Consider the following 26,117-nt stretch of genomic DNA (forward strand, 5'->3'; position numbering starts at 1 on the left):
TTAGAAAATATGTATTTGAATAAACCAGTGAAGAAAGGAAGGAAAAGAAGGATATTCCTGATAGAGGAGCTAAGTAAACAAAAAGCAACATAGAAATTGGTGCAGTGGACTTGAAGGGAGATTAGGAGAAGGGAGAGTCCTTAACAAAGTTAGAGTTTATGCTGGAGAATAGTAGGAATTAAGCTTGTTAAGTAGAATGATACCAGATTTTCAAGAACTTCGTAAGTGTGGTAGACTTGTTGATGGTGGTTCTTGAAGAAAGGGAGAATGTGCTGAAGAGGAATATCGCAAAGGTATGAAAACAGCCAGAAGCTGATGGCCAAAAGTGAAGCACAAAAAAAGTAACCAGGAAAGAGGGACTATTTATTGGAGCTATTTGGAGTTTATCATATAGAGATGTGGGGACTGATTAAATGTCAGGGAAGAAGAGAAGAAATACTCAAAGATCATTTCAGGGTTTTGAGACTTGGAAAAAGAAAGTGTATGGATAGAACACAAGTAAATTTGGGAAGATTGATTTTGGTAGTGGGAGTAGTATTTGTGGTTATTGGTCATCCAAGTGGAAATGCTTGTTTGCAGAGGAGATAAGTGGACCTTGGACCTTAAGTGGATGATTATGGATAGAGAAATGATTAGAAAATTACTAACATAGGAGTTATTGTATTAAAAAATGCTTTACAGTTTTTAATATGCTTTTGCAAGAAATTATTCCATAGTTGAAGCAGTGAGATATTTTCTCTGAGGAAACAGACATTTAAGAATATAGCAGTAAGAAGTTGAAAGAGAGGAGTCAATGAATGAGACCAAGAGGACATGTAAATGAAGAAGAACATTATCAAATGCTAATCAAATAAATGGAGAGCTGGGCCTTTAGGTTTATTTAGATGATTTTTATCAGTGAATGTCAGAAGTGCAGTTTCAGAATGACATTCACTTTTAAACTCTGTAAATCTGGGCAATCTTGATACCACTGAGCAAGGAGAACATGGTGACAGTTGTTTGGTGAAACAGTGGCCCACTTTCTGAGATGCAGAGTAGGGATTTTACAAGGGGAAAAGAGTGTTTTGAAGGAGTAATGAAAGATCTAGTTTAGGGGGAGACATTTAAATGGCTGTAGAATAGAAAGGGCCTCTTGAATTGGGTCAAAAAAAGATGAAGAGAATTCATTTTCTTTTTTGAGATCATTTTTAAGGCATTTAGGTAAATGCAGAGATACTTTTTAAGTGAAAATGTTGATCCATGCGAGAGCTTAAATAGCATGGTTTTATTACTGGGAATGTGAAGGTAAGAGATTGAGTGAGTTTTAGATAGTTTGGAGATACCTGAAAATACCTCCTTCGGGTAATAAGCCAGGAGTTCAGTGAAGACAGTAAGATGATGGTCAGGCAAAAGAAAAGGGTAGGCCACCATATTTCATTGGTCTCTTAGACTGAAATAACATAGTCACATAATTCGTTTTATGTTTGATTTCTGTTATTGTGATGTTTTTCGATAGATGCCGTGAAAGCTTGCACAGATGAGAGCCTTACTGTTGAGGAGAGAGTAGAGGTCTGCGTTCCACTTTACACAAACATGATTGCTCTGCACCAGCTTCTAGAGAGGTAAAACTTAATCGGCAAGCAGTTAACCTTGTGTTAAAAATGATTTTTTCTCATGTGTTTAGACATGTTTTTTTCTTACTAAGGTACGAGGCTGCAGTGGAGCTTTGTAAATGTTTATTGGAAACCTGTCCCATGAACTGCCAATTGTTGGAAGCCCTTGTTGCTTTATATTTGCAAACAAATCAGCATGACAAAGCCAGGGCAGTGTGGCTTACTGCATTTGAAAGAAATCCTCAGAATGCAGAGGTTTTTTATCATATGTGCAAATTCTTCATCTTACAGGTAAAAAAGCCTCATAATTCTTAAATATTTTTTCGTGTTTCACATTTTCTTATTCATTCTTCACGATGTTTCAGGCATCAGCCTCTCTAGGAAGCTTTTCCTAGTCTTTTTCCCTTTGGAGACTGTGTTAGGTATTCCTTCTCTCTTTGCTAGAAATACTCTGTGCATAGTTCTACCATTGTACTTATTCTGTGGCTTCATAGTTTTATTTGTAGCTGCTTTATATACTGTAATAAGGACTTTGTGAGGGCTAGAACCATGTCTTAATCAGATTTAGAGCCCCCAACACACCTAGCACCAGTGCTAAACATGTAATAGAAGCTTATTAGACAGTTGTTAAATGTGGCTTATTGGGTGTTAAGCTGTTTAATGGTTGATTGGATTTAATTGGAGATCAGAATATAGAAGTTATCTCTACCCCCCTCTATTTGAGAAACTTAATTTAATCAGTAGGGGGCAGGTAAGGGCTTTTTCCTCCCTTGAAAGATTTAATTAAAACATTGTAAGTCACATTAATGTGTATCCTTCCTTTCTCTTTTTGAAATAGAATCAAGGAGATAATCTTCTTCCATTTTTGCGGAAATTTATTGCATCCTTCTTTAAACCTGGGTTTGAGAAGTATAGTAACTTGGATCTGTTTCGGTAAGTTTGTTGAACTCTTGATTTTTTTTTTTTAAAGATTTTATTTATTTATTTGACAGAGAGAGACACAGCGAGAAAGGGAACACAAGCAGGGGGAGTGGGGTGGGAGAGGGAGAAGCAGGCTTCCTGCCAAGCAGGGAGCCTGATGTGGGGCTCCATCCTAAGACCCTGGGATCATGACCTGAGCTGAAGGCAGACGCCCAACGATTGAGCCACCCAGGCGCCCCTGAGCTCTTGATTTTATAGAAGAAAGGGACAATATAGTTTAGTGGAAAGATTATAGATTTTTTGTGTGTGGGATGATTACATTTTAGACTAATGTAAAAAAAAAATACTTGAACACTCTTACAGAACTGTTATGAGGGCAGTAGAACTGAATAAAAACAGAGAAAAATGTAATATGCTTTGCGTTCTTTGGATTAAAGGCACTGACAAAGGAAGGCTTATATTAACATCATGGTGACTCATTCTGCTTTTAATTCATTGTTATTGTTAATTTTAGCACTTAATACTATAGCAATGAATTATCTGAGCAATCTCAAGTGAGTTTTGAAAAAAATGAATTTTAATTTGATTATTGACCTCAAATGGATGTAAATAATACACCTTTTACCTTTTTTAAGTCTAAAGAGAACCACTCTAGCCTCTGAAATACAGAGTGAGAAGTTTTCAAGCAGTCTTTTCTCAGGCATCATTTTCTCAGTAACTTATGTAAAGCTCTGTGTTTACTGCCTTTGTTTGCTTGTGATTTCTTACTCTAACAAGAGAACAACAATAAGAGGCCACAGGAAGTCACAAAGAATTATTTGGGGAAGGGGGGAGGGTTCTCTTTCCTTCTTCCCGTCTCTCTGTAGGCATCAGCAAAGTTTTTCACTTAAGGGCCAGATAGTAAATCTTTCAGGCTTGCAAGCCATATGGTCTATCACTAACCAACCATCACCTATGCTGTTTTAGGAAGAAAGTAGCCAGAGACAACATATAAATGAATGAGCATGGCTATATTCTAATAAAACCTTATTTATTCAAAACAAAACAAAACAAAAAACCCCACAAACCTTATTTATAAAAATAGACATAGTCTGCTGACTCCAAGTAAAACAGCATCAAAAGGAAAATACTTTATCATTACATACTTTACTTTTTTATGTTAGGAAGAACTAGTAGAAAGAAGGCCCTGGGGCACCTGGGTGACTCAGTCTATGTTAAGTGTCTGCCTTTGGCTCAAGTCATGACCCTGGAGGGGATCGAGCCCGTCTCAGGTTCCCTGTGGTTCCCTGGTTCCCTGCTCAGTGGGCATTCTGCCTCTCCCTCTGCTCCTCCCCCTGCTGATGCTCTCTCTTGGTCGTTGATTCTCTCTCAAATAAGTAAATAAAATCTTTTTTTAAAAATTGAAGAAAAAAAAAAAAGAATGGCCTAGGCTGAATATCTCCCAAAAATTTTTACTGTAGAAAATAGTACAGATAACATTTTGGTTTTATATATGCAAGTCTAATATTTAGAAATATTTTTCTTAATTTAGGTGCTCCATCTGCCTACCCACAGTGTAGCAGTGTTACATAAAAGCAGAAGTAATTCACATTTTGTTAATTTGGTAATCCATCTACCCTAGAATATTTTATGAACATTCCAGTTTTAGTTTAGATTCGGCAAAAGTTGGGGTCACTGTTCTTTCCTAGACTTGAGTCTTTATGTCTGTCCATAATGATAACCAGTTTATTGACATAGTGATTTTAGTACTGTTTCCAAAATTCTTTCTGCTCTCTATCATCTTGGTTAATATCTTAAAGTTAATTACAAAAGAACAATTTAAAATACAAATTAATGGAGAAGAATTAAACTATTCTATAAGAAACTTAGAGATTGTTCAGCTTCCCCATGCTGACTTTGTCTCTGTTTAAATTAGAGTGCTTTAATGTCCCAAACCTAGGCACAGGACAGATCCAAAGCTGATCTTTTTACAGACTTGCTGGTTCTGATTGTCCCTTGGGCATGGAGGTAATTGGTTTAGCTTAAAAGATGCTGCCAGTTTCTACTGTGGTAACTAATCAAAGATCTTCAGATCTTCTTGATGTCAGCTTAATGAAGCAGACTAAATAATTGTCAGTCAAAATTTGGAAATGGGGTGCTCCCATATAATCTTCTCATTGTTTACTAAGTCACTGCTTTATTCAAGTTTTCATGGGAATAGTCATAATTCACAGTGTACTAAGAGTTGACAAAAAGAGAGTATCTTGTGCTTAGTTTATTTAGACAATACTGAAGGCCTTATTCATACAGAGTGTGCTTTTTCTGTTAATTTAGGAAATATATTTTGAGTCAATTATTAGAAGAATGGCGATAGGTGAGAGAGTTTTTAGCATTGTCATATTTCTTGATACATAATTTTTAAAAATTTATAAATATAGCCAAAGTTTATTAATGGTGCTGGTCAGTGCTCTTACTAGGGTCAAAAAAAATTTTTTTTTCAACTTCATAAGTAGAAACTGTAAAGCAAAATGCTTAGAACCTTGTATGTATTGTAGTATTTACCTAGAGTTGGATTCTGTCATTTCCCGTGTAACATTTACTGCAAAGACAGAGAGGAGGCGTATGGGTGTGTCAGTGGTTAGAGCGTCAGACTCTGGGTTGTGAGATGGAGTCCTGCGTCAAGCTCTACCTGTAGGGTAGAGTCTGCTTCTCTCCTCCCTCTACTGTTCCTGCTTGCCCCCTTGCATTCTCTCTCTGTCAAATAAATAAATATATCTTAAAAAAAAAAAAAAAACTAGATAAGGTAATTTTCATGCATTTCAAGTCAATTCGAATTTTAGTAGATAGCTACAAAAGTTAACTTTGGGATTTTATTCATTTTACTGAAGTTAGCCTAGGGATGGAGTCCTTTATAGATTAGATTTGAAGTCATCTCTTACATCATTTCGCAGGTGACAAATCTAGTATCTTTAGAAGTTAAGTGATTTACTCATGGTTCCAGATGTTAGTAAATGTTGTACACACAAAATCAGATATATTAGGGAGAAATCTTAATTAGTGAGAGTCAAATAGATTTCTTTACTGATTGACTTCATAGAGCCTTTAATATACTATTAAATATCCTACTGTGGCTTTTTAAAAGAGGGCTGTAATTTTCAGTATTTCTCAATCTTATTTGATCATGGACCTCTTCTGACAAGTGCCTGTGGACCAGTATGTTACAGAATATACTTTGATATCATATCTAAAATGAAAACTATAATGGTATGTATGTGTATGTATGTATATGAGAAAGAGATTGTTTTCAGATGTCAAGTTTTGTCAAGCTCTTAAAGAACAATTTTTTTTTTTTTGCAAGAAAGTATAGATGTTGTGGGAAAGTTTTAGAGACATGGTAATCCCATTTGGTGTTCTCTGTTTTTAATTAGATTTAATTAGATGATTACAGGGTTTGTTTAATTTGGGGGATAGAATAAATTCATTTTTGAAAAGGAGTTACTCATGTAGGTATAAAAGAATAGTGATGCTAGAGATGTGACCAAAGCAGTATGGTATACATGTGAACACAAAGTCTCAAGACTCAAAATATTTAAAAAACATTTAAGTTGAAGCAGAGACGTTTTTGTTTTGTTTTGTTTTGTTTTTGTTTTTCTTAAGTATTAGTAATCCATGTGTGCATAGACATAATTCCAAACAGAGGGGGTTTCTTGTTTTGTTTTGTTTTCAGGTATCTTTTAAATATACCAGGACCACTTGACATTCCAGCCCGTTTATGTAAAGGGAATTTTGATGATGAGATGTTCAACTACCAAGTTCCTTATTTGTGGCTGATTTACTGGTGAGACATTATCTACTGTGGAGAGAAATACTGCATATTAGACTTGTATTTATTATTTATTACTGAGTTACACTATATTAAAACTAATTTGATGTTAAAAGTCATTGAAGCAAAATTGAAGGGATGCTAAGGTTTATACATTATTAAAGAAGAAACCTCAAAAGAAGGATTCCATTGTAATGATATCTGTAATGTTTAAAATAATACTTTGTCATTCCTTTACCTAACTGAATTGAGCTGTAGACGTACAATGTTTTCCTTCATTTTTTAAACAGCCTTTGTCATCCTCTTCAATCAAGTATTAAAGAGACAGTGGAGGCATATGAGGCAGCATTAGGGGTGGCCATGAGATCTGATATAGTGCAGAAGATTTGGATGGAGTAAGTTTAGTTCCTCTTAATAAGAATGGGATTTGGGAATAAAGGGATATGGTGGGGAAAGGGGTGATCAACTTTCGGAGAAAAACACTGCCTTAATTATTCTAAATTACAATATTTTTCTTTTGGCAGTTATCTTGTCTTTGCCAATAATAGAGCTGCTGGATCCAGAAACAAAGTCCAAGAATTCAAATTTTTTACTGATTTAGTGAATAGATGTTTGGTTACAGTCCCTGCCCGATACCCCATTCCTTTTAGCAGTGCTGATTACTGGTCCAACTATGAATTTCATAATAGGGTAAGAACTTAAACTTTTTTTCTTTTGATATTTGCAAAAGAAAGGGACTTAAAAAATGACAGCAAAACTTTGTTTTATATCAAGAGAGCTTTTCTTAGGACCACTTTTGTAGCATCTAATGGTATTCTTGACTATGTTTCCTACTTACCACTTAAATCTAGGAACAGAGCCCTTTAAGTTAAGATAAAATGTGCATATTGATTATTATATTTAAGAACATTTAACGTTAAAGTAAAATTGAAGAGATGTTAAGGTTTAAGACATATTAAAGAAGAAAGATCGAAAGAAGTAATTACAGTATCAGTAATGTTTTTCTTGATTAGTTGGAAATTTTACTCAATGAAAAATTCCATAATGTACAGTGTAGCTACTTCTTTTGGTTACTGTTTTGTCAAGTGAATATTAGCTATACACTGAAATTACACAGTTTAGGTTTTTAATAGTAGAATATGACTAATGTATTTATAAGGTTATTTTCTTACAGGAAGGGAAGCACAGGTTTGGTTTTGTTTATTTTCAGAGACACTTTTCATTCAGTGCGGTGTAGGCTAAGAGCTCCTATTAAAGCTCCATGTAGACTAAAACATAAATGTATTTTATTTTCTTTTTTGGTGGGATGGTTTTGTTGCTATTTGGGATAACCAATTATGCTTTGTACTTCTATGCCATTCTTTATCCCAGGATCTCAAACCACATTATGGACATTAAGTCATTTACACACGGGCATTCCATGAGCAAGATGTGGCAGGTATTATTAGTCCTATGACTTGCCCAGCTATACAGCAAGTAAAGGTAGACTCAGGAATGTAAACCCGGACTCCTGGCTTCTTGCCAGTGTTCTCAGTCCATGGCTGTCGTCACTAGATCATATTACCTAATTCATATTTGGAAAGTCACTAATATAAATTAATGGTAGGAACTGTAACTCACAGCATCATACATTGTTATAATTTATACATTCATGTCTTAAAGACCATTTTGGTTTTCTCATTAAAACACATAGGTAATTGGATTTCACATCTTGTTGCATTCATTTCCCCCCACCCCCAACCTTTACAGGTTATTTTCTTTTACTTGAGCTGTGTTCCAAAGACTCAGCATTCCAAAACCTTGGAACGGTTTTGCTCAATTATGCCAACTAATTCTGGACTTGCACTGAGGTAAGAAAAAATAAAATTATTTTTGGTCTCAGCCTAATAGTATATAGCTCCTCATATAAAATTATTCTTTAAACTTGGTAAGAGTTGTCTGTTCTTTAGCCTTTTCTCATTGATACATACTACTTCAGTTTCAGAGTTGTTGAGCAATATACAGCTGTTCACGTAAGAGTATAAATATCTGGTCACTTTAGAAAACTGCAGGTTATAAGGGGCATGTAATTTAAGTAAAGTTCATCTGCATTCACTAAGCACACACCATCTGTCCTTAGCACATGCATTATAAGCAGTGATCATGTTTTATATAGCAAAGGAGTGTTACTTAAAAGGTTTATGAACTGTTCATGGAGATAGCAGCTAACTATATATATTTTGGTTACTGTGACTTGTTTTCATGTAGATCAGTCACGCTCAAGTATTATTATGCATCTCAGTCTCCTGGGATGCCCATTTAAAATATAGATACCTGGGGGCACCTGGCTGGCTCAGTTGGTAGAGTGTGTGACTCTTGATCCTCAGAGATCAAGAGTTCAAGCCCTATGTTGGGCATTGAGCCTACTTTAAAAGTCAGTTAATTAATTAAATAAAATACAGATTCCTGAGCTTGAACCCTCAAATATATTTGAGAAACACTTATCTAGGGATTTCATACATTGAATTAGAGGGAGATTTCTGAGCATTTCTTTGCTCTGACAGAGCACCCTCAAGAATTGAGCATTTTAATTCAAAACAGTACCCTCCATGCTAATGCTTTGGCTTCTAATTGTGTAGTCATCCCACTGCATCAGTTGTGTCTTATGTTTCTAAGTTTGTTTTGTGGATCATAAGGTACCTAAAATACCTATCAAGTATTTCCTTGTGTTTTATTTACATTCTGCTTAGCATGTATGTGGGAAAATGGTATGAGATTGAAAAAATTGAAAGGCTTAAGGCTATGGCAAAAATAGTGTTTCATAATAAAAATTCTTAGTAAGCATTCCAGTCTGCAGAAACTAATGTGGAAATTTCTATTACAGAGCATCACCTTTGGGGCCCCTGGGTGGCTTAGTCAGTTAAACATCTACCTTTGGCTCAGGTCATGATCTCAGGGTTCTGGGATTGAGCCCTGTGAGCAGGGAGTCTACTTCTTCCTCTCTCTCTGCCCCTCCCCCGGCTCATGCTCTAGCATGCTCTCTCCCTGTCAAGTAAATAAATAAAATCTTTAAAAATAAATAAATAAAGCATCACTTTTGGTAAAACATGAAAAACTGAAAATGTCGTATTTTGACTATTATGACTAGGATAGGCATTTAGGAATACAAGTTGTTTAATTGTTGGTTTTGATGGTATAGCTCTCTTTCTGTGTTCTGGTAGTTATTTCCTTGTGGTCACTCTTCTCTTCCCCCGCCCCTCCCCAGAATAGAGAATTTAATAACTAGTCAGTATACTTACATTTTAACCCAAGAAACATTTCATATTTACTCTGTTGAGTAAAGAAAAATACAAGGAAATTGTATTAACATATCATTATTTTCAAAAATTTGTGGGGCGGGAAGCACATGGAGTGAGTGCTTTAATGGGAATATATGGACCTATTTTAGTTTGTTAAATGTGGCGTGGGCCTGGGCGTCTTGATAGTTTGCCTATTCCTGTCCCAGGGCAGTTTCTGTAAGAGGCACTCTACAGTCCCTTTCTGAATGACCTTGAGGGAATTAAACTGTTCAAAACTTAAACCTCAGCAGACATTCTGCTCATAGAGCACATTTGTGGTTCCCTACACTTGCAATGCTTTGTTCATTTTCCTGAATGTACTTTGCAGGCTACTTCAACATGAATGGGAAGAGAGCAATGTTCAGATTCTGAAACTTCAAGCCAAGATGTTTACATATAATATTCCAACATGCCTGGCCACCTGGAAAATGTAATGCAGCAATCATGTACATGTTTTTATAGCTTTTGCTTTTATTTGTAAGGTTTGCTCCAGACAGGTAAATCTGAAATGACATCTATTTTTTTTTTTTTTCCTGGACGGATCTCTACTCTAATTTAGATTTATTTTTGGCACTTGCTGAGCTTTTCTCCTGAGAGTAAGGGCATGCTCATTAGCAGTTGCTTCTAAAAGCAGAGTGGATAGAGTTTTAATTTTTTTGAAGCACAACATTTAGATAACAGTATCGTTATCAAACAAATCATTATGCACATTTTAAGACCATCTTTTTTCTTAAATGTGGGGGTTTTCCCCCTCTTATAGTCTGAGGTCTTCTTTCTTTTAAAGGTATTATTAGTGTCAGGTGTTTTTACTAGTAATTATGAGTATTTTTCATGAACGTTATCTATGTTCAAAACACTGGTCTGCTTAATTCTTGTAAAGTTGATAAAAATTGTTGAATTTTTCTTTTCACTATAGGTTACCCTCCTTGGAAGTTTAGCCTGTTACTTTCAGGAAGTTTTGTACTCAGATTCCCACAGTCCGTATTCTGCCAGTGGTAGTATCTCATTTCATTCAAAGATATATAAATTTTTCTTTTCCCTTTTCTATATTCCTTTTTTCTTCTTAGAGCCATTGCTGCTGAGATTGTTCTAAAGGGACAAAGAGAGGTAAGCTATGATTGATTTATCAGATGGGTCATTTTATTTTTATGCTGTTCGGCCCCTTTTGTTGACTTCTCAGTTTGAAAGGATTAAAACAAAAGCATTTACATGCTAAGAACTCTGAATGTTTGGAAACTTGAAAACCTGTTTTGTATATTATGAGGTCCCAGTTAAATAATTAGGATTATAAAGGTGTTTTTCATCATGTTTCCTGATGGAATTGTGTGTATATCTATCTTATAGGTCCACCGTTTATATCAGAGAGCCTTACAGAAGTTACCTCTTTGTGCATCACTGTGGAAAGATGTAATGCTTTTTATCTTTTATTTCATCTTGAAGTTTTCCTATAAATTTTCTGCATGTGCCATATCCATTGATGTGGTGATGCTCAAAATCTAGCTAAGTCTTACTTCTGTGCTTCCCTGTCTTTTACAGCAACTCTTGTTTGAAGCATCAGAAGGAGGTAAAACTGATAACCTGAGAAAACTAGTTTCCAAGTGCCAAGAGATTGGAGTCAGCCTAAATGAGCTCTTAAATTTAAACAGTTACAAAACAGAAAGCAAGAATCACTGAACACTGGGTGCAGTCAGTTCTAAGTCCTTATAATAATTGCCAAAATTATTTGAATGATCCTTCAAGATTAGGCTGATCCCTGGCTAAGGTCTGCGTAAGGCAGACAAGCATTACTGATCATATCAAGTCCCCTACAATATACTATCCTCAAAACCGGAAGCAATGAACATGACCCTCTTCGGTTGGATAAATGAACTTCCTGTTTGGCCTACTTCTGGGCCCTGCCAGATTCTCATAACATCATGTACGTAAGTATAGTTCCTCAAAGTGACTGACATTTATTTTAATTTTGCTTTGTTTTTGTTTTTATTTTTTACTTTTCCCCTTTCTTTACGTTGTGCTATTCCTGATTCACTTGACACTCTCTGATGCCTGAGAGATTCTTGTTTGGGATTTAATTTCCAGGGCTGTGTTTACAGTAAAATGCAGGCAGTCCCTTTTAGTTCTTCTTTAAACCTTTTGAGATTCTTCATTTCAGGATTTAAAACTTAAGCAGTCCATCTTAAGGAAAGTGTAACTGCCATGGCCACAAGTCTGCTAGTTGCACTTGAATGCTCTAACAGGGTTGTTAATTGCCCTTTCTACGTTCTGGACTCCTTGCCGAGACTGTTTAACTTGAAGATTAAAGAAACTATTGCAAATGCCAGTGCATCAGAACCTAAGAGTGGTCAAATATTATGTGCAATTTTTTTGTAAAGAAATTTTAATTTATAATAAAGTTTAACAGTTTAAAGAACAGTTAATATTTGAACTGCTTTGTATTGAAATACTACTTTGTAGTATTAAAATTGTTTATAAACAAAATATTTTTAATATAAGTTAACTTTCTAAAAAATGTTGCTGTCTTTATTCACTTTTCACACTGTGGTGGGAAAGGGTTGAAGTAGGAGATCCGGATTTTCACTGTAACTATATCCTAACCTGCTTTCCTATAAAAACAGTCTTGTGACTTTTTCATTCATGACAGGATAGGTTCTGTTCTGTTTTGAGGACAGTGAACACATAGATTGGCGTTACTGTTTCCTCATTCTCAAGACCCAATGTTGAGAAAGTATTTCCCAATTGTAGTTTGAATGATTTGCTTAGTGACGGGCTTTCTTATACTCACTATCAGTGTGACCAAATACAAAGGAGACCTTGCACTTTTTTTTTTTCCCTCGTCTCCTGTCCATGGTTTACACTTGGTAGAAAATTGGTTAATCACACACACACACACACACACACACACACACACATAAACTTTCACAAATCTGTTGTTACAGCCACAATTCAGTCTGTTTGAGGCAGAGCAGCAACCCCCTTGAAATAGCAGGCAAATTTGTACATCTTGTACATTTGTATAATGCTTAGTCAAAATAAAACCATGTTTTGAGGCCCCACTGTGTGCCTACCAGATGGTGCATATTTGGCGAGTTAGTGCTGTTGGGTGTGGTCAAGAACAAAACCCACTTGTCTAGTGTTTTTCATTAAATCAAAAAGAGGCTGATTGATTTTTCTCTAAAACCAAAGAGAGTTGGGTAGAAGATTATATTCTTCCATTTTATGCATTTAACTATTTAACCTTGAAAGCTTTTCCTGCTCTATTATTTGAAAACCATTGTTAGGTGATTAGAAAAATTTTTCCAGTCTGTTCCCTCATAGTGTAACAGTTTCGATGTTAGTAGCTGAAGTATCTCAGTAGGTTTTTGGTTTTGGGGGTTTTTTTATTGAGACAGTGCTGAGTTTTGAACTTTTGTATATTCTTAAACTACCATTTGTTGCATTAACAACTCATCAGCAGTAACTTTTACATCTTTTTTAAAAGAATACTTTGCGGGTACCTGGGTGACTCAGTTGGTTAAGCATCTTCCTTCAGCTCAGGTCATGATCTCTGGGTTCTGGGATTGAGCCCCGTGTTGTGCTCCCTGCTCAGTGGGGAGTCTGCTTCTCCCTCTCCCTCTCTTCTTCCCCCCTGCTCATGCTCATTCTCTCTCTCTCTCTCTGTCTAAAAAAGAAAAAGAAAAGTCTACTTCGGGGGCACCTGGGTAGCTCAGTCAGTTGAGTGACCAACTCTTGATTTTGGCTCAGGTCATGATCTCAGGATCATTGTATCAAGCCCTGTGTCAGACTCTGCCGTGGGCCAATAGCCTGCTTATTATTCTCTTTATCCCTCTCCTTTTGCCCCCCTCTCTCTAACTCTCTCTCCCTGGGGGGCGGGAGTGGTGGTGAAGAATGCTTTGGTGCATCACATCTAAGGTCCCCGCCATGCAGGCTATACACTATAACAACTCCAGGGGTCACCATCACATACTGTGCTTAGTCATGCAGGCAGACGACCTAGCATATGTAGTTGTTATACTGGTATTATACTGATGTTATACTGATATTTAAAATCAAGAAGCTTGGGGTGCCTGGCTGGCTCAGTCAGTACAGCATGCTTGCTCTCAGGGTTGTGAGTTCAATCCCCACATTGGGGGTGGAGTTTACTAAAAAAAAAAAAAAGTATTTTACATAAATAAATCAAGAAGCTATTTTATAGAAATTCTATTCCTTTTAAGATACCCTCTTATGTCACCCTACCTGTTATCTTACAAATCCACTTTCACCTCAAAAAAAAAAAAAAAAAGTAAGCACTGCTTATAGGTGAGGTATATGTATATGTTTTGGTCATCCTTCCATATTCATTTTTATCTATTTTTTAATTAAGTGCTTTCAACATTAATTAGAATATTAAAACTTGGGGTTAAAGTTGATGAAGGTACTGTGGTAGGATAAATATGATATTTAACATGCTGTATGACTTAAAGTCTTTGGGCAGAGAAGTGGCATACAGTGAGGAAAAATTAGTCATTGAGAACTGCAGTTCTTTGCATTTCCTTACTCCCACCGGGGGGGTGGGAGCAAAATACAAAAGAGGCATTTTAGACTTTGGGGTTTTATCTCTGGTAAAGAAAGTGGTGTGGCATATTGCGGTGTATTTTTATGTGTTTTCCTTCATTTTAGAGAACAGCCTAATATTTCTATTTGCCTTTTAACGGAAAGTGGACCTTGTAACATTGTTGTCACTGGATTATCTAAGGCGGTTTGCTTTCAATTAAAGGGCATATAAACCTACATCATAAAGAAAGCAAGAATCTCCAGGTGCAACATCTAAGAGCTAAAGGCACTAGCAGACAAGCAAAAGGTGATTAAGACTGACAACAAATGTAGAGACTTTATTGAAGATTGTAGTTCAAATATTTATTTTTCAAGGTTGTTGAAAAAGTAGGAACATGTGGTTGTACTACAAAGCAGGGCCACTCTTGCTTAAAGCTGTCATGTGTTCACAGATAAATCATGATTTCCTTAGTCCGCTTCCATTTCTGTGTGTTCACATCAGCGTGAGGGAAGAATGGGGAAATGCAATTTTAGTAACCTTTTAGATTTGGGTATTATGCCTGCAAATGTATCCTGGCCCCTCAGTACAAATTAACAGTCATTATACAGAGCATTTTGGAATAAAAACTGTTAAGAAGGCAGACTTCCAAGGAGCACTTTTGACATCGTTTCTTTTTTGTCCAACGTCACAGTTTCACAGTTGGGTCTTTCACCTTTGTATTCCCAAGTGGTGGTGCCTAATGTAGGTGGTAGACCTGAGCTGGAAAACAGTTTTTCTTTTATTTATTTTTTTAGGGCTGTATTCCATTTACCACCAAGAAGTCTTCCTCACTTTCTGCAGGTATTCTTCAGTTGTGCATTTATTATTTTGGGGGCCAGTGGACAGCCATGTAAGGACATTGCTGCCCTGCCTTCATTCCCATGGCCTGCCACCACTCACTCAGCCTCCTCAGCAACAGTTATGCTGTACTTTTTGAGTCCGACTTGACTGAGGTGTCTGCAGTCAGTGTGAAAAGAGTTTCTTTTTTATTTCTCTGGCATCTTTGAGGTAGATGATAGCCGTGTCTGTCTTTCGTGATAGTAAAATGGTTGTAGAATTTGTCTCCACTCTTCATTTCATTCAATCCTCACATGAGGGACCATACAAGTTTTCAGAGACCTCACAGAACAGAATCACATTTTTTTCATTTCAGAATCAATTTGAAGGGCACCTGGGTGGCTCGGTTGCCTGCCTTCTGCTTAAGTCATGGTCCCTGGGTCCTGGGATTGAGCCCTGTGTTGGGCTCTGTGTTCAGCAAGGAGCCTGCTTCTCCCTCCCTCTCTGTCCCTCCCTGCCTCTGCCTCGTGCCCTCTCTCAAATAAATAAAATCTTAAAAAAAAAAAAAAAAAAAAAAGGTGCCTGGATGGCGCAGTCCGTTTAAACGTCTGCCTTCAGCTCAGGTCATGATCTCAGTGTCCTGGGATTGAGCATCGCATCAGGCTCCCTGCTCAGTGGGGAGTTTGCTTCTCCCTCACTCTTCCTCTGTGCTCTCCCTGCCCCCCAAAAAAATCTTAAAAAAAAAAAATCAATTTGAACTTTGTGTTAGATATACAAAGATGAAAAAAGAGGCCACTAAATCTAACAAGAGTATGTGCTAAGAAAGCATCTTTTTAAAAAAAGATTTGACTTATTTGTGTAAGAGCATGGTGGAGGGGGTGGGGCAGAGGGGGAGGGAGAAGCAGGTTCCCCACTGAACAGGGAGCCAGATGTAGACCTTAATCCCAGGAACCTGAGATCATGACCTGAGCCAAAGGCAGATGCTTAATCAACTGAGCCACCCAGGTGACCCCCTAGGGAAGCATTTCAAAGGGGCGCCAAGTTTGGGCTGGGAAAGGTTGGGAAAGTCTTCCTGGAAGTAAATTACCGGTGAAGTCATAAAATAGGAAAAGTTAAGGCCAATATTTTTTGAAAATTACATGATACTTACACCTGAATATTATAGAAGGATTTGCACATGTTTAGAAACCTGTGCATTATTTTTTAAGATTTTATTTATTTATTTATTTGACACGAGTATAAGCAGGGGGAGCAGCAGAGGGAGAGGGAGAAGCAGACTCCCCTCTGAGCAAGGAGCCCAATGCTGGGCTCTAGTCCAGGACGAGCTGAAGGCAGATGCTTAACCGCTGAACCACCCAGGTGCCCCAAAACCTGTACCATTTTTTTTAAACTTCCTAAAAAGCTGCTTCAACTTTGTACTAATTTATTCACAACAGACTATTTGTTAGACATGACAACAGGTAGGACATGTAAAACTCCATACTAACCACATCTGTCCATCTTGGGGCATGTTGTGCTTCCAAATCCACGTGAACATGCTGAGTAGAAGTCAGGCTTATCAGGGCCCAATTTAAACAGCCTTGATGTGGGGAGTCTGATTGGAATTACAACTGCTGCTACTGGCTTTCTTTACTCTTTTTTTCGTTAACTCCTTCAGTAATGCATGAATGAAATGTTACTCTGAACAAAGACTAGTATCTGCGAATACTGCAGAGCCCTGTCCAATCCCAGTCAAGGCTACAAAGCTCTGTTCCATGACTGTCTTTAAGACTCACCGCTGTTTTTCTATCTATAAAAGAACTACCTGGAGATAACCCAGCTTTTAATGCTTTAAACTGATTTTTCCAAATGACACATTTTAGCCCAACACAAGAACTGTTTCAGTCAGTGTGGAACTCAGTAATGCCAGGAATGAAATAGTTCAGCTGGGGAGCAAAAAATTCTACATGAGCTTAGAAGAAATACGTGCTCCCTGATTTCTTCAAGAAAGCAGAAGATCTGTACTACTGGAAGCAAATTTAATTGGTCTTAAGTGTTGTGACTTCGGTACGAGTGCTGGTGGGCCGGAATTTTTTTTCCTCCAGTTTAAAGGTACAACTTACTGCATAGAAGACAGTGGAGAGAGGGGCGCCTGGGTGGCTCTGGGTTAAAGCCTCTGCCTTCGGCTCAGGTCATGATCCCAGGGTCCTGGGATAGAGCCCTGCATTGGGCTCTCTGCTCTGCAGGGAGCCTGCTTCCTCCTCTCTCTCTGCCTGCCTCTCAGCCTACTTGTGATCTCTGACTGTCAAATAAATAAATAGAATCCTAAAAAAAAAAAAAAAAAAAAAGTGGAGAGAATATTAAGAATATGTGTCAGTTGTTTCACAAACACCATAGAATAACAAATACTTTACTTTTATGGAAGAGGTTAATAAATTTGAGGGGCCACCCAAAATATAGATGAATGCGACTCTTCAAAGGGCCATCTTCTATGAATTAAGTAAAGGCCTAACTCCCAATAAGAAAACTGTTTGCACAGCTCTTCTAAAAGAAAATGCTGCATTTGCCCTTGGTAATTTAAAAACTTCAGGATTATCAACTGCAGCCAAAATCAGAAGTGGGTTCACAATATTGTTTGGTCAGTCAAGCAAATTAAATCTTGCAAATGTTCTTACCTAGTGATGTAAGCATTATGAAAGAGAATGGTAGCCAGTAGCCTAAGGGAGCTGAACCAATTAGGAAGAGTGAGAGAGGACTGGGAGCTGTTTGCATTAATGGAGGTAATCAGGACATCTGTTGCCAAGGTCAAAACAAACACTAAACTTAGCACATCATACACTCAAAATTATGACTGCCTGTGGATAGATTTGGCATTTCATACTGGTCAAAATGGAGCTACAAAGAAATAGTTTCAGGAGTATGAACCAATGTGAGTAATGAAAAAAAAAGCACATATCTAAAAGATCTGGATGTGATTTCTCTCTACTATTAACTAGCTGTGTAATCATGACAGGTCATTTCATTTCTTCTTGTCTGTCTCCACATATACAAAATATGGAAGTATGTGCATTTACTTCAGGGGTGTTGAGAGATTACATAGTAGAAATTATCTTTTAAAAGCAAGTAATATTTTGAGTTTGGGATCATTATCCAAAATTTTGAGGGCACAGATGCTGCAAAATAAGTTTTGCTTTTTTTTGGACATAATTTCATTACTGTCCATTGGAGCATGTGACCATACAAATACTCAAGCATGAGTTGTCTCCAAGCAACACAATAGAAAGCACTACCATTTAAATTCAGTGGTGTTACTGCCCAAAATAACAGGTAAAAAAATTATCCATTAGCAAATGGTCTTTACTTCAGGTTAAGTCAGAAGAGATCAATATGAAGATCCTGTCCTTTTCGGTTTTGAGGTTTCTCAGCATGCTAGTGGGCTTTTTTGGTGGTGTAATGGGGGATAAAGACTACTTAATTCAAGACCCTGTTTTCACTTCTTGATCGGTGTAGAAAGAGCATTCACTGCTAATTAAGTATAGTTAGCTAATAATCCTAGCCACCTTCCACTTTTTATTGGAGTTGCCTATGAAGGGCATGGAACTAGTGACCAGTTTCAGCTTACTTATTCTTGCAGGCCAGGAGTAATAAAATGACCTAATCAGGCGAGAGTCTGCATGATCCCCAAGCTGGAAGACAACCCTCCAGGAACATACTTTAAAGAGAAGGGAATTGTCTTTTTTCTTTGACCATAATTTTACCCTCTACTGTAATGAACCCAATCCTGGTGGAAGCTCTGGTCCCAGTAGTGGAAAGAGGAAAAAAAAATCAGAGAATGTGTAACAGAGGGTAATTGGTAGCATTCACTTTAGGCCATTGATTAATGTGCTACCAAATAAAAGCAATGTGATGTAGTGGGGGAATAAAAAGTATGAATCAAAGTAGCCAAGAACAAAATCTAGGACTTTCAATATGTTGCAAATGAGCCTTCTGCGTCAGGACTGACAAAAATGAAAATAACGGAGACTTAAGTAGAAATTTCTTCGGTAAAAATCCAAGGAGATAGGCTGACTGGCGTGGCACTCCATGGTGATAGAATCTTAGACACCTTCCTTCTTGCTGCTCTGTCCTGTGTGACCTGCATTCTCAAGAGGGCTGCCACATGTAATTCTGCTGGTCATTTCCTGCACACGGCCAAAAGGCTGAAATAATAGGGGTTGGAATTAAGCCCATGGTCAGCTTACCAAGCATCCTAGGGCACTGGCAGAGTCAGCCTGGAGAAAGGAGGACCTTTTTCTAATTCACACAAAGGGATCAGCTGGACCCGATGTTCTGTGGGAAGTTGGGCCTTTCTCTAAACTGGGTAGCAGCACTCCAGGTGGTGGTCTTAATTCAAGATGGCTTTTCCAGTCCCAGCCCTTTTGTTCACATTACATTTAGCAGGAAAGAAGAACGAGGAGAACAAACTTCCTCTCTTCAGGCTACTTCCCAGAAGTTGAACATAACCACATCTGCTTCTGTCTCATTGTTTAGAACATAGACGCTTGGCCACTTCAAGGGAGGCTGAGATATTCAAGCATAAATAACAGAATACATATTTGGGGACAGCTAAACATCTCTGCCACACCACCATGAAAGAGTAAACAGACTATAGGATGAGGTTAGTGACTTTCTAATGGCAAAAACTATCTAGTGGCAAACCACTAAAATCCCTTCCAGTTCTACAGTCCTATAAATCTTCAGTTTGGTATAGAAAAGCAGAAAGTATGTTTCCCAGACTTAGCTGGTCAATGTAGGTTCAGGGCTGGGCATTCAATAAGAGCTAATGCTTAACTGAGGCCTTACTTTGTTAAAAGTTTGAGGTTTACGAACTTTTAAAAATTCTCACAACCCTATGAAATACTGTTATAATCCCCATTTTACAGATGATAAATAAAGACAAGAGAGGTTAAATAAGTCACCAACACAGTAAATAAATGACGAACCCAGGAAGTTAGCTCCTGAGTGCGTGCCCTTAACTTGCAACTGAAAGCGATAATGTGAATTTAGTTGGTCCCCTGAGAAGCAGTCTTGGTTGGAGCCTTTGAGGGAATTATTGAGAAGAGATATTTCTTCTTGCTGCTAAGCTAGTAGAAAGTAAGCCTGGAGCTGTGATAGCTACCTCAGCACAGCACTGTGAGGGCCCACGGGGAGTGAGGCCCCAGAGGAAGTCCGAGCTGAGTGTGGAAAGAGCTATTCGACGTGGCAACAGGATTCACTGTGCCTGAAACCGGATACCCCTGGATTTTTCAGGTATTTAAAAGTTTTCATTCTCATTCCCTCCCCCACTCCCCACACCTTTTAAAAATGAACTTCTGAAATTCAGTAGAGGTTCCAGTCCTCTGACAACACAGCAGGTTAACCGAATTCAGCTAAGCGCCTGTGAACCTGTTCCTGGAAAACATAAGTAGCATCACTGATTAAAAACACTGAGGACAGGGCGCCTGGGTGGCTCAGTGGGTTAAAGCCTCTGCCTTCGGCTCAGGTCATGATCCCAGGGTCCTGGGATCGAGCCCCACATCGGGCTCTCTGCTCGGCGGGGAGCCTGCTCCCTCTCTCTCTGCCTGCCTCTCTGCCTACTTGTGATCTCTGTCTATCAAATAAATAAATAAAATCTTTAAAAAAAACAAACACTGAGGACAGAAAATAGAGTAGGTTCACAGCCACATGAATGAAGCAACTTAAGCAGTAACTTTTTGTTGAAGTTGAGGGCTCTGGAAGAATGGAGAGCCGGAGAGTTGCATATTTGGAGATGAAGGGACTGAGGGTGAGAAGACAGACTCTTCAGAGAGAAAATTATGTCTTAGTGCTTAAGATCTCAGTGCTCCGAATTCAACACCCAGCTACATGACCTTGGGAAAGTTCACTTAACTCCTCTAGGCCAGCATTTCTTCATTTGTGAGATGAGATTGATGTTAGTAGTGATCTTACTTGGCTCATAAAGATAATAAGATCATACAGGTTAAGAGCTTAGAACAGTGCCTAGAACACAAAATAATAGCATTAACTAGCCAGAGCAGATGTGATTTTAGAGGCAGTTTGAAGAGGAAGCCTCAGCAATGTGGGGTAGGGCAGCAGTTCAGCATAACAAGAAGAAGGCTTATGTGTATGTGTGTGTTGGGGGGGTTGTGTCTAATTACTTGATAAAACTTCCTAAGAGGAAGATGCGAAGAACAAATTGGGACAAAGAAAGTGGAATAATGAAGTAAATTACTATTATCTATATTATTGTTGTTAGGTTAGTTTGGACCTATATTTATTTGGCAAAATAAAGTTCTAATGAAGGATTGGAAACAAATTGGTGCTGACAGATGGGGGTGGCACTTGCAAAGAGATGAAAAGGAAGAACGGCTTTTTCAGTTGGAGATTCCCCAGCATGGAGAAGGCACTAAAGAGATTGCAGTGATCCTCAGTGTGGTTCTAGATCTAGACCATCAGGAACATCTGGGAACTTGTTAGAAATGCAGGATCTCTGGCCCCACCCCAGACCTACTGAATTAGAATCCGTATTTTAATAAGAAACCCGGGTGATTTTATGTATATGAAAATTTGCGAAGCCCTGCTCTAGGGTAGAGAGAAATACATGGATTTTTATCTTTTAAAATACAAAAGAATAAGAAATGTAGTCTGAAATCATTGGAGTATCTATTTAAATATCTGGAATATGGTGGCTGCAAGTTGCATAGTTTTCTTCAGGCTCTGTCATTATGAGGTGTGTACCTACCAGGTTTCAGAAAACAGTACTGACCATGGATGTACATCGTCATCAGTGCTCTTTTCTAGAACTTGCTAAGGAATAATTCTGGCTCCGCTCTCTGGAGTACTTAAATCTTTAAGTACTCTAGAAATTTAAGTGAAAGAGAATTCTTTGTTTATTCACAGGAACATTGTATTAGTGATGTATTGCTATGCAACAAGTTACCCCCAAAGCAAGCAGTTTATAACAACGGACTTTTGTATCATGGTGTCTCTGGGTCAGGAATCCATCAGGACCTAGCTGGGTGGTTAGGTGGTTTGGCTCAGGGTCTCGTAAGAAGTTGAACTGAGCTGTTGGCTGGGGCTGCAGTCAGTCATCTGAGGCCTAACTAGGGCTAAAGGATCTACTTCCAAGCTTGCTCACGTAGTTGTTTGCAGGCCTAGGTTTCTTACCACTTGAATGTCTCCATACACTGCCTGAGTGGCTTCATGCATGGCAGCTGGCTTCCCCAGAATGAATGAGCCAGGGAAGAGAGTGACCCACAGAGACAGAGACAGACAGGATCAAAACATGGAAGTTGAAGTCTTTTATAACCTAACACTGGAGATGACGTGCCATCACTTCCGCCATATGCTATTGGTACTAAAGAGATTGCAATCTCTTTAGTACCACAGACCAACCTTGGTGCAGTACGGGAGGAGATTATCAAAGGGTGTAAATATCAGCAGGTGAAGATCATTGAGGGGCCATCTTGGAGCCTGGCAACTACAGTGGTGAAGGAAGTTCTTCCATATGAGTAGTGAAACCCATCAGTAGCTCTGGGTACAGCTTACACAGCTAGGACCCTCTGCAGTCTCCGTGGATAGGAGGGAGCACAAACAATAAATTACCTGCAGATCTCACACCTGTGTTTGAACTACTTCAAGGGCTACTGATTCAAGCACAAATGGATTTTAGTTCTAATTGGACGGGGAAAAGAGGGGTCTCTAGAAGCAGAGAACACCTATTCAGTTGAGACATCCTTTACATTCCAAAAAATTTGGATCCAGAGTGGTCCCAGCAGTTCTTTAACTCATAATTGTATCAAAAAGTGGGGAGGAATGTTTTACCTGAAAATAGCCAAACTGATTCCTCCAAATAGGCCATAGTCATCATGCATAATGACCTTCCCACATCAAAGGTTGGCCTTTTTGAACTAGAGCCAAAGAAGCAGTGAATGATGAGTATAACCAAATGGAGAAACTTCTGCAACTCCTCTTACCAGCAGGCCAGCAGATGAGAAAAAAAAATTGTCACTTTGGTATCATTTCCCTTTAAAATGAGACTACATCCTTTTGCTTCAGGCAATGCCACCTCCTTCTTAAGCAGCTCTGTGTCTCTTTCTGCAATCTCCTACATTGGACCAAGCATATGATCAACCCAACTTACTTTATATCCCATTGTCCATAAACTATAAAAATTAAAAAAAGCTTTATAGAGGAGCTATTGTCCATCTCCACTAAATTTTGATCAGGATACATGCCTCTAGACACACATGACAAATATTTAAATATTTAAACTTTATTTTTCATTACAAAGGTGTTCAGAAGAAAAACTGGATATTCCAGAGATTGTAGCAGGCAAAATCCGCTGCACAATCTTTTTCTAATTATTATAACAAAGCAACACATCAGGAATTTTCATTTTTCCATTGGACACCTGGGTGGCTTGGTTGTTAAGCGGCTGCCTTCAGCTCGGGTCATGATCCTAGGATCCTGGGATCAGGCCCCACCTCGGACTCCTTGCTTGGCGGGGAGCCTGCTTCTCCGTCTCTCTCTGCCTGCTGCTCTGCCTGCTTATGTGCTTTCTCTCTGTCAAATTAAAAAAAAAAAAAAAGAATTCTCATTATTCTAATTTTTCCATTGGAAAATAAAGTTACGTTAATCAGAAACAATGACAGTTTGGTCTACTTTAGATCAAAGGCCCCTCCATAACCCAGAGGGCCAGTTCTACTCTTGTTAAGACAAAAGCCTTGGGTAAAAAATATGAGAGTATTTTTTTCTTCTTTTTTGTGGATCATTTCCTTATTGTGGCTTCCAATAAACCTTTCAGTGGTTAGCAAGTTTTGACCAAAATGTCAAGCAAGGTCTTTTTCTACTGTGGAATGGAGATTTAAACTTTGAGGACTTAATCAGATAGGTATCAGATCAACATGAGCTGCAAATCCCTCCAGTGAAAACAACTTTTCCAATAACGAATATAGCTTTGTGCCCCATTTTACTCTCGATTTTTACAGTTAATTAGAAAATGCACTTTGTTGACAGATGCACTATACTGTATTTTATTAACCCCATTTTTTAGTGAGTAGTCTTGAAAGGAAAGTGAAGAAACTTGCCCACTCTTAAGCATTAGGGCTGGGACTTGCACCCAGGCCCCCTTGGCTTCAGGATTTGCATGCTCACTTTGTTACACTCCTCCATGTGGCCACTCAATGCATGTTCACTAAATAATTGACTTAAGTTAATGTGCGCTACACAAATTCTTTGTAGACAAATGCTAAACAAAGGATGAAGATGTTTATAGAGTTTTATAAATATTTCTCTTAGTCAATGCGTTAGCCAACATTTTCAGTCACTTTTCTTTAATTTGAAATAAATTTTCTCCTGTCTGCCTCTATTACCCCCCCCTTTCTCTACACTCAGGATAGCTACTTTCCTTTTCCTTTTGTTTCCCATTCTCCCTTGCCCTAGCAGTGATAGTTCGAGTCCCCCTAAAGACTTAGCTCCCGTGGGCAGGAGCGGGTGGTGGTTCTCAAACGTGAGCTTGTGAGCCTGCATCAGAATCACCTGGAAGGCCAGTTAAAACACAGATGGATGGACTCCAGGCCCAGAGTTTCTCATTCACTTGGTCTGGGGTGAGGCCTGAGAATATTAATTTCAAAGTTCCTAGAGACCAAACTTTGAAAATCACTAGTGTAGCTATTCAAAGAAATACCTCTGAGACTCATCTTTACTATATATTAGGCAAGTGATCAAACCTTTGTTTGATCAGAACTTTGTGGGGCTCCTGACTGGCTCAGCTGGTAGAAGCATGGGAGTGTTTCTCAGGGCTGTAGGTTCAAGCCCTACGTTGAGTGTAGATTACTTATAAAATAAAATTTAAAAAACCCAACGACGTTGTACTACAACTTCCTCATCTATAAAATGGGGATGACAACAAGACCCATCTCATAGGCTTATCTCCTAATTAAATGAGGTATTGTACTTAAAAGTACCAGATGCTGCCTGGCATAGTCGGGTCTCCAAAAATAGTTAACTATTGTTACAAGCTGGCTTTTCCAGATGTACTCACCCTTAAAACACATTTAATACTAAAAAAATAGTTGTTATCAATTTAAAAAAAGGTATTTCTTGATATTCTCAGTAGGGAAGTTTTTCCTTCTGTCATGATCCTGGCCTCTCAGCCTACTTCTCTCAGGAGAGTAGGAGAGATAAATCTTACTGGAAAGTCCAGGAGAGGCATTTGGCCAGCTTGTGTAATCTCTTTCCTCTCTTTTTAAAAAATTTGGAACTAGTCTGTCCAGAGGAACCATCAGTTCTGCTGCTCCCTGAAGTAATAGAAAACCTGTTCTCCATGTGGCGAGGCTGTGGTCATCCAGTGCTGCCCGTATCTGGTAAAAGAATTCGCTAATTCTAGAAAGCTCGCTTGCTGAGATTCTTAAGACACATTCTGCAATATTAAGTTTATTTTTAAAAAATGTGACAGATTGATCCATATCTCCTTTATTTTTTCTTATTTCTCACTTCCTTAGAACTCAAGCTGAGAGAAAGGGTGCCACTCCTTGGAACTCTTCAAATGCAGTATGAGGGCTGGGCCTTTAGCTACGTAGTGTTTTGGCCATGGCCCATTACCAAGGTTCATCGAGTCTGTGTCTACAGACGAGTAAATGTTTTTATGCAGGCTGCACTGATGTTAAGCAAGATGGGGCGTTCGAAGGCTGAGGAAAGCCTGGACTTTTGGAATCATGGCATCACAGAGCCTTCTGGTTTTTGGTTCTCTTCCTGTTGGTCCTGGGACTATTTCCAGAAGCTGTGCTTGCCGTAGGGGAACAGCTTTGCAAAGGTGGAATAAAACTGCCCAGATACACATAGTGATACCCTCTCCTGAGGGGACAGCCACACACGGTGTTGTTGGTCACAGACCTTCTGGTGAAGCCAAAAGGACTGAGTTAAAAGAAATGGTGAAGGCTGGGGTTGGGGCTGGTGGAGGATCATATCCTAAGCCCCTTCCTGCCCTTTCCTTCCACATGCAGATAGTGAGTGGCACGAACAGAACATACTCCTGGCAGCCTTCCATCCTCTCACTGCCTTGTCCTGGAGGAAGGGTAAATGAATTAGCTATTAGAACTTATGAGAACTCAGTCTTTTCTTCCCTCAGCTAGTGCCCT

The 26,117-nt window shown here is 38.5% G+C and overlaps 1 protein-coding gene across 2 annotated transcripts in view; it reads left to right on the top strand.

Moving 5' to 3' along the window:
• ZFC3H1 (zinc finger C3H1-type containing) overlaps window positions 1–12,049 on the top strand; it is a 47,893-nt gene extending 35,844 nt beyond the window's left edge. For both annotated transcript variants that reach the window (XM_032854791.1, XM_032854792.1), the window contains 11 exons: window positions 1,496–1,601; window positions 1,685–1,883; window positions 2,431–2,525; window positions 6,220–6,330; window positions 6,606–6,710; window positions 6,840–7,005; window positions 8,065–8,165; window positions 9,961–10,062; window positions 10,700–10,739; window positions 10,977–11,039; window positions 11,169–12,049. In XM_032854791.1, coding sequence (XP_032710682.1) covers window positions 1,496–1,601; window positions 1,685–1,883; window positions 2,431–2,525; window positions 6,220–6,330; window positions 6,606–6,710; window positions 6,840–7,005; window positions 8,065–8,165; window positions 9,961–10,062; window positions 10,700–10,739; window positions 10,977–11,039; window positions 11,169–11,306 — 1,226 coding nt within the window. In that variant the 3' untranslated portion in view covers window positions 11,307–12,049. The remainder of the gene's footprint in view (window positions 1–1,495; window positions 1,602–1,684; window positions 1,884–2,430; window positions 2,526–6,219; window positions 6,331–6,605; window positions 6,711–6,839; window positions 7,006–8,064; window positions 8,166–9,960; window positions 10,063–10,699; window positions 10,740–10,976; window positions 11,040–11,168) is intronic.
• Window positions 12,050–26,117: the final 14,068 nt, after the last annotated feature.

Source organism: Lontra canadensis, unplaced genomic scaffold (assembly GCF_010015895.1).
Source record: "Lontra canadensis isolate GAN:19392208 unplaced genomic scaffold, GSC_riverotter_1.0 scaffold9, whole genome shotgun sequence".
In the NCBI taxonomy this organism is placed as follows: Eukaryota; Metazoa; Chordata; class Mammalia; order Carnivora; family Mustelidae; genus Lontra; species Lontra canadensis.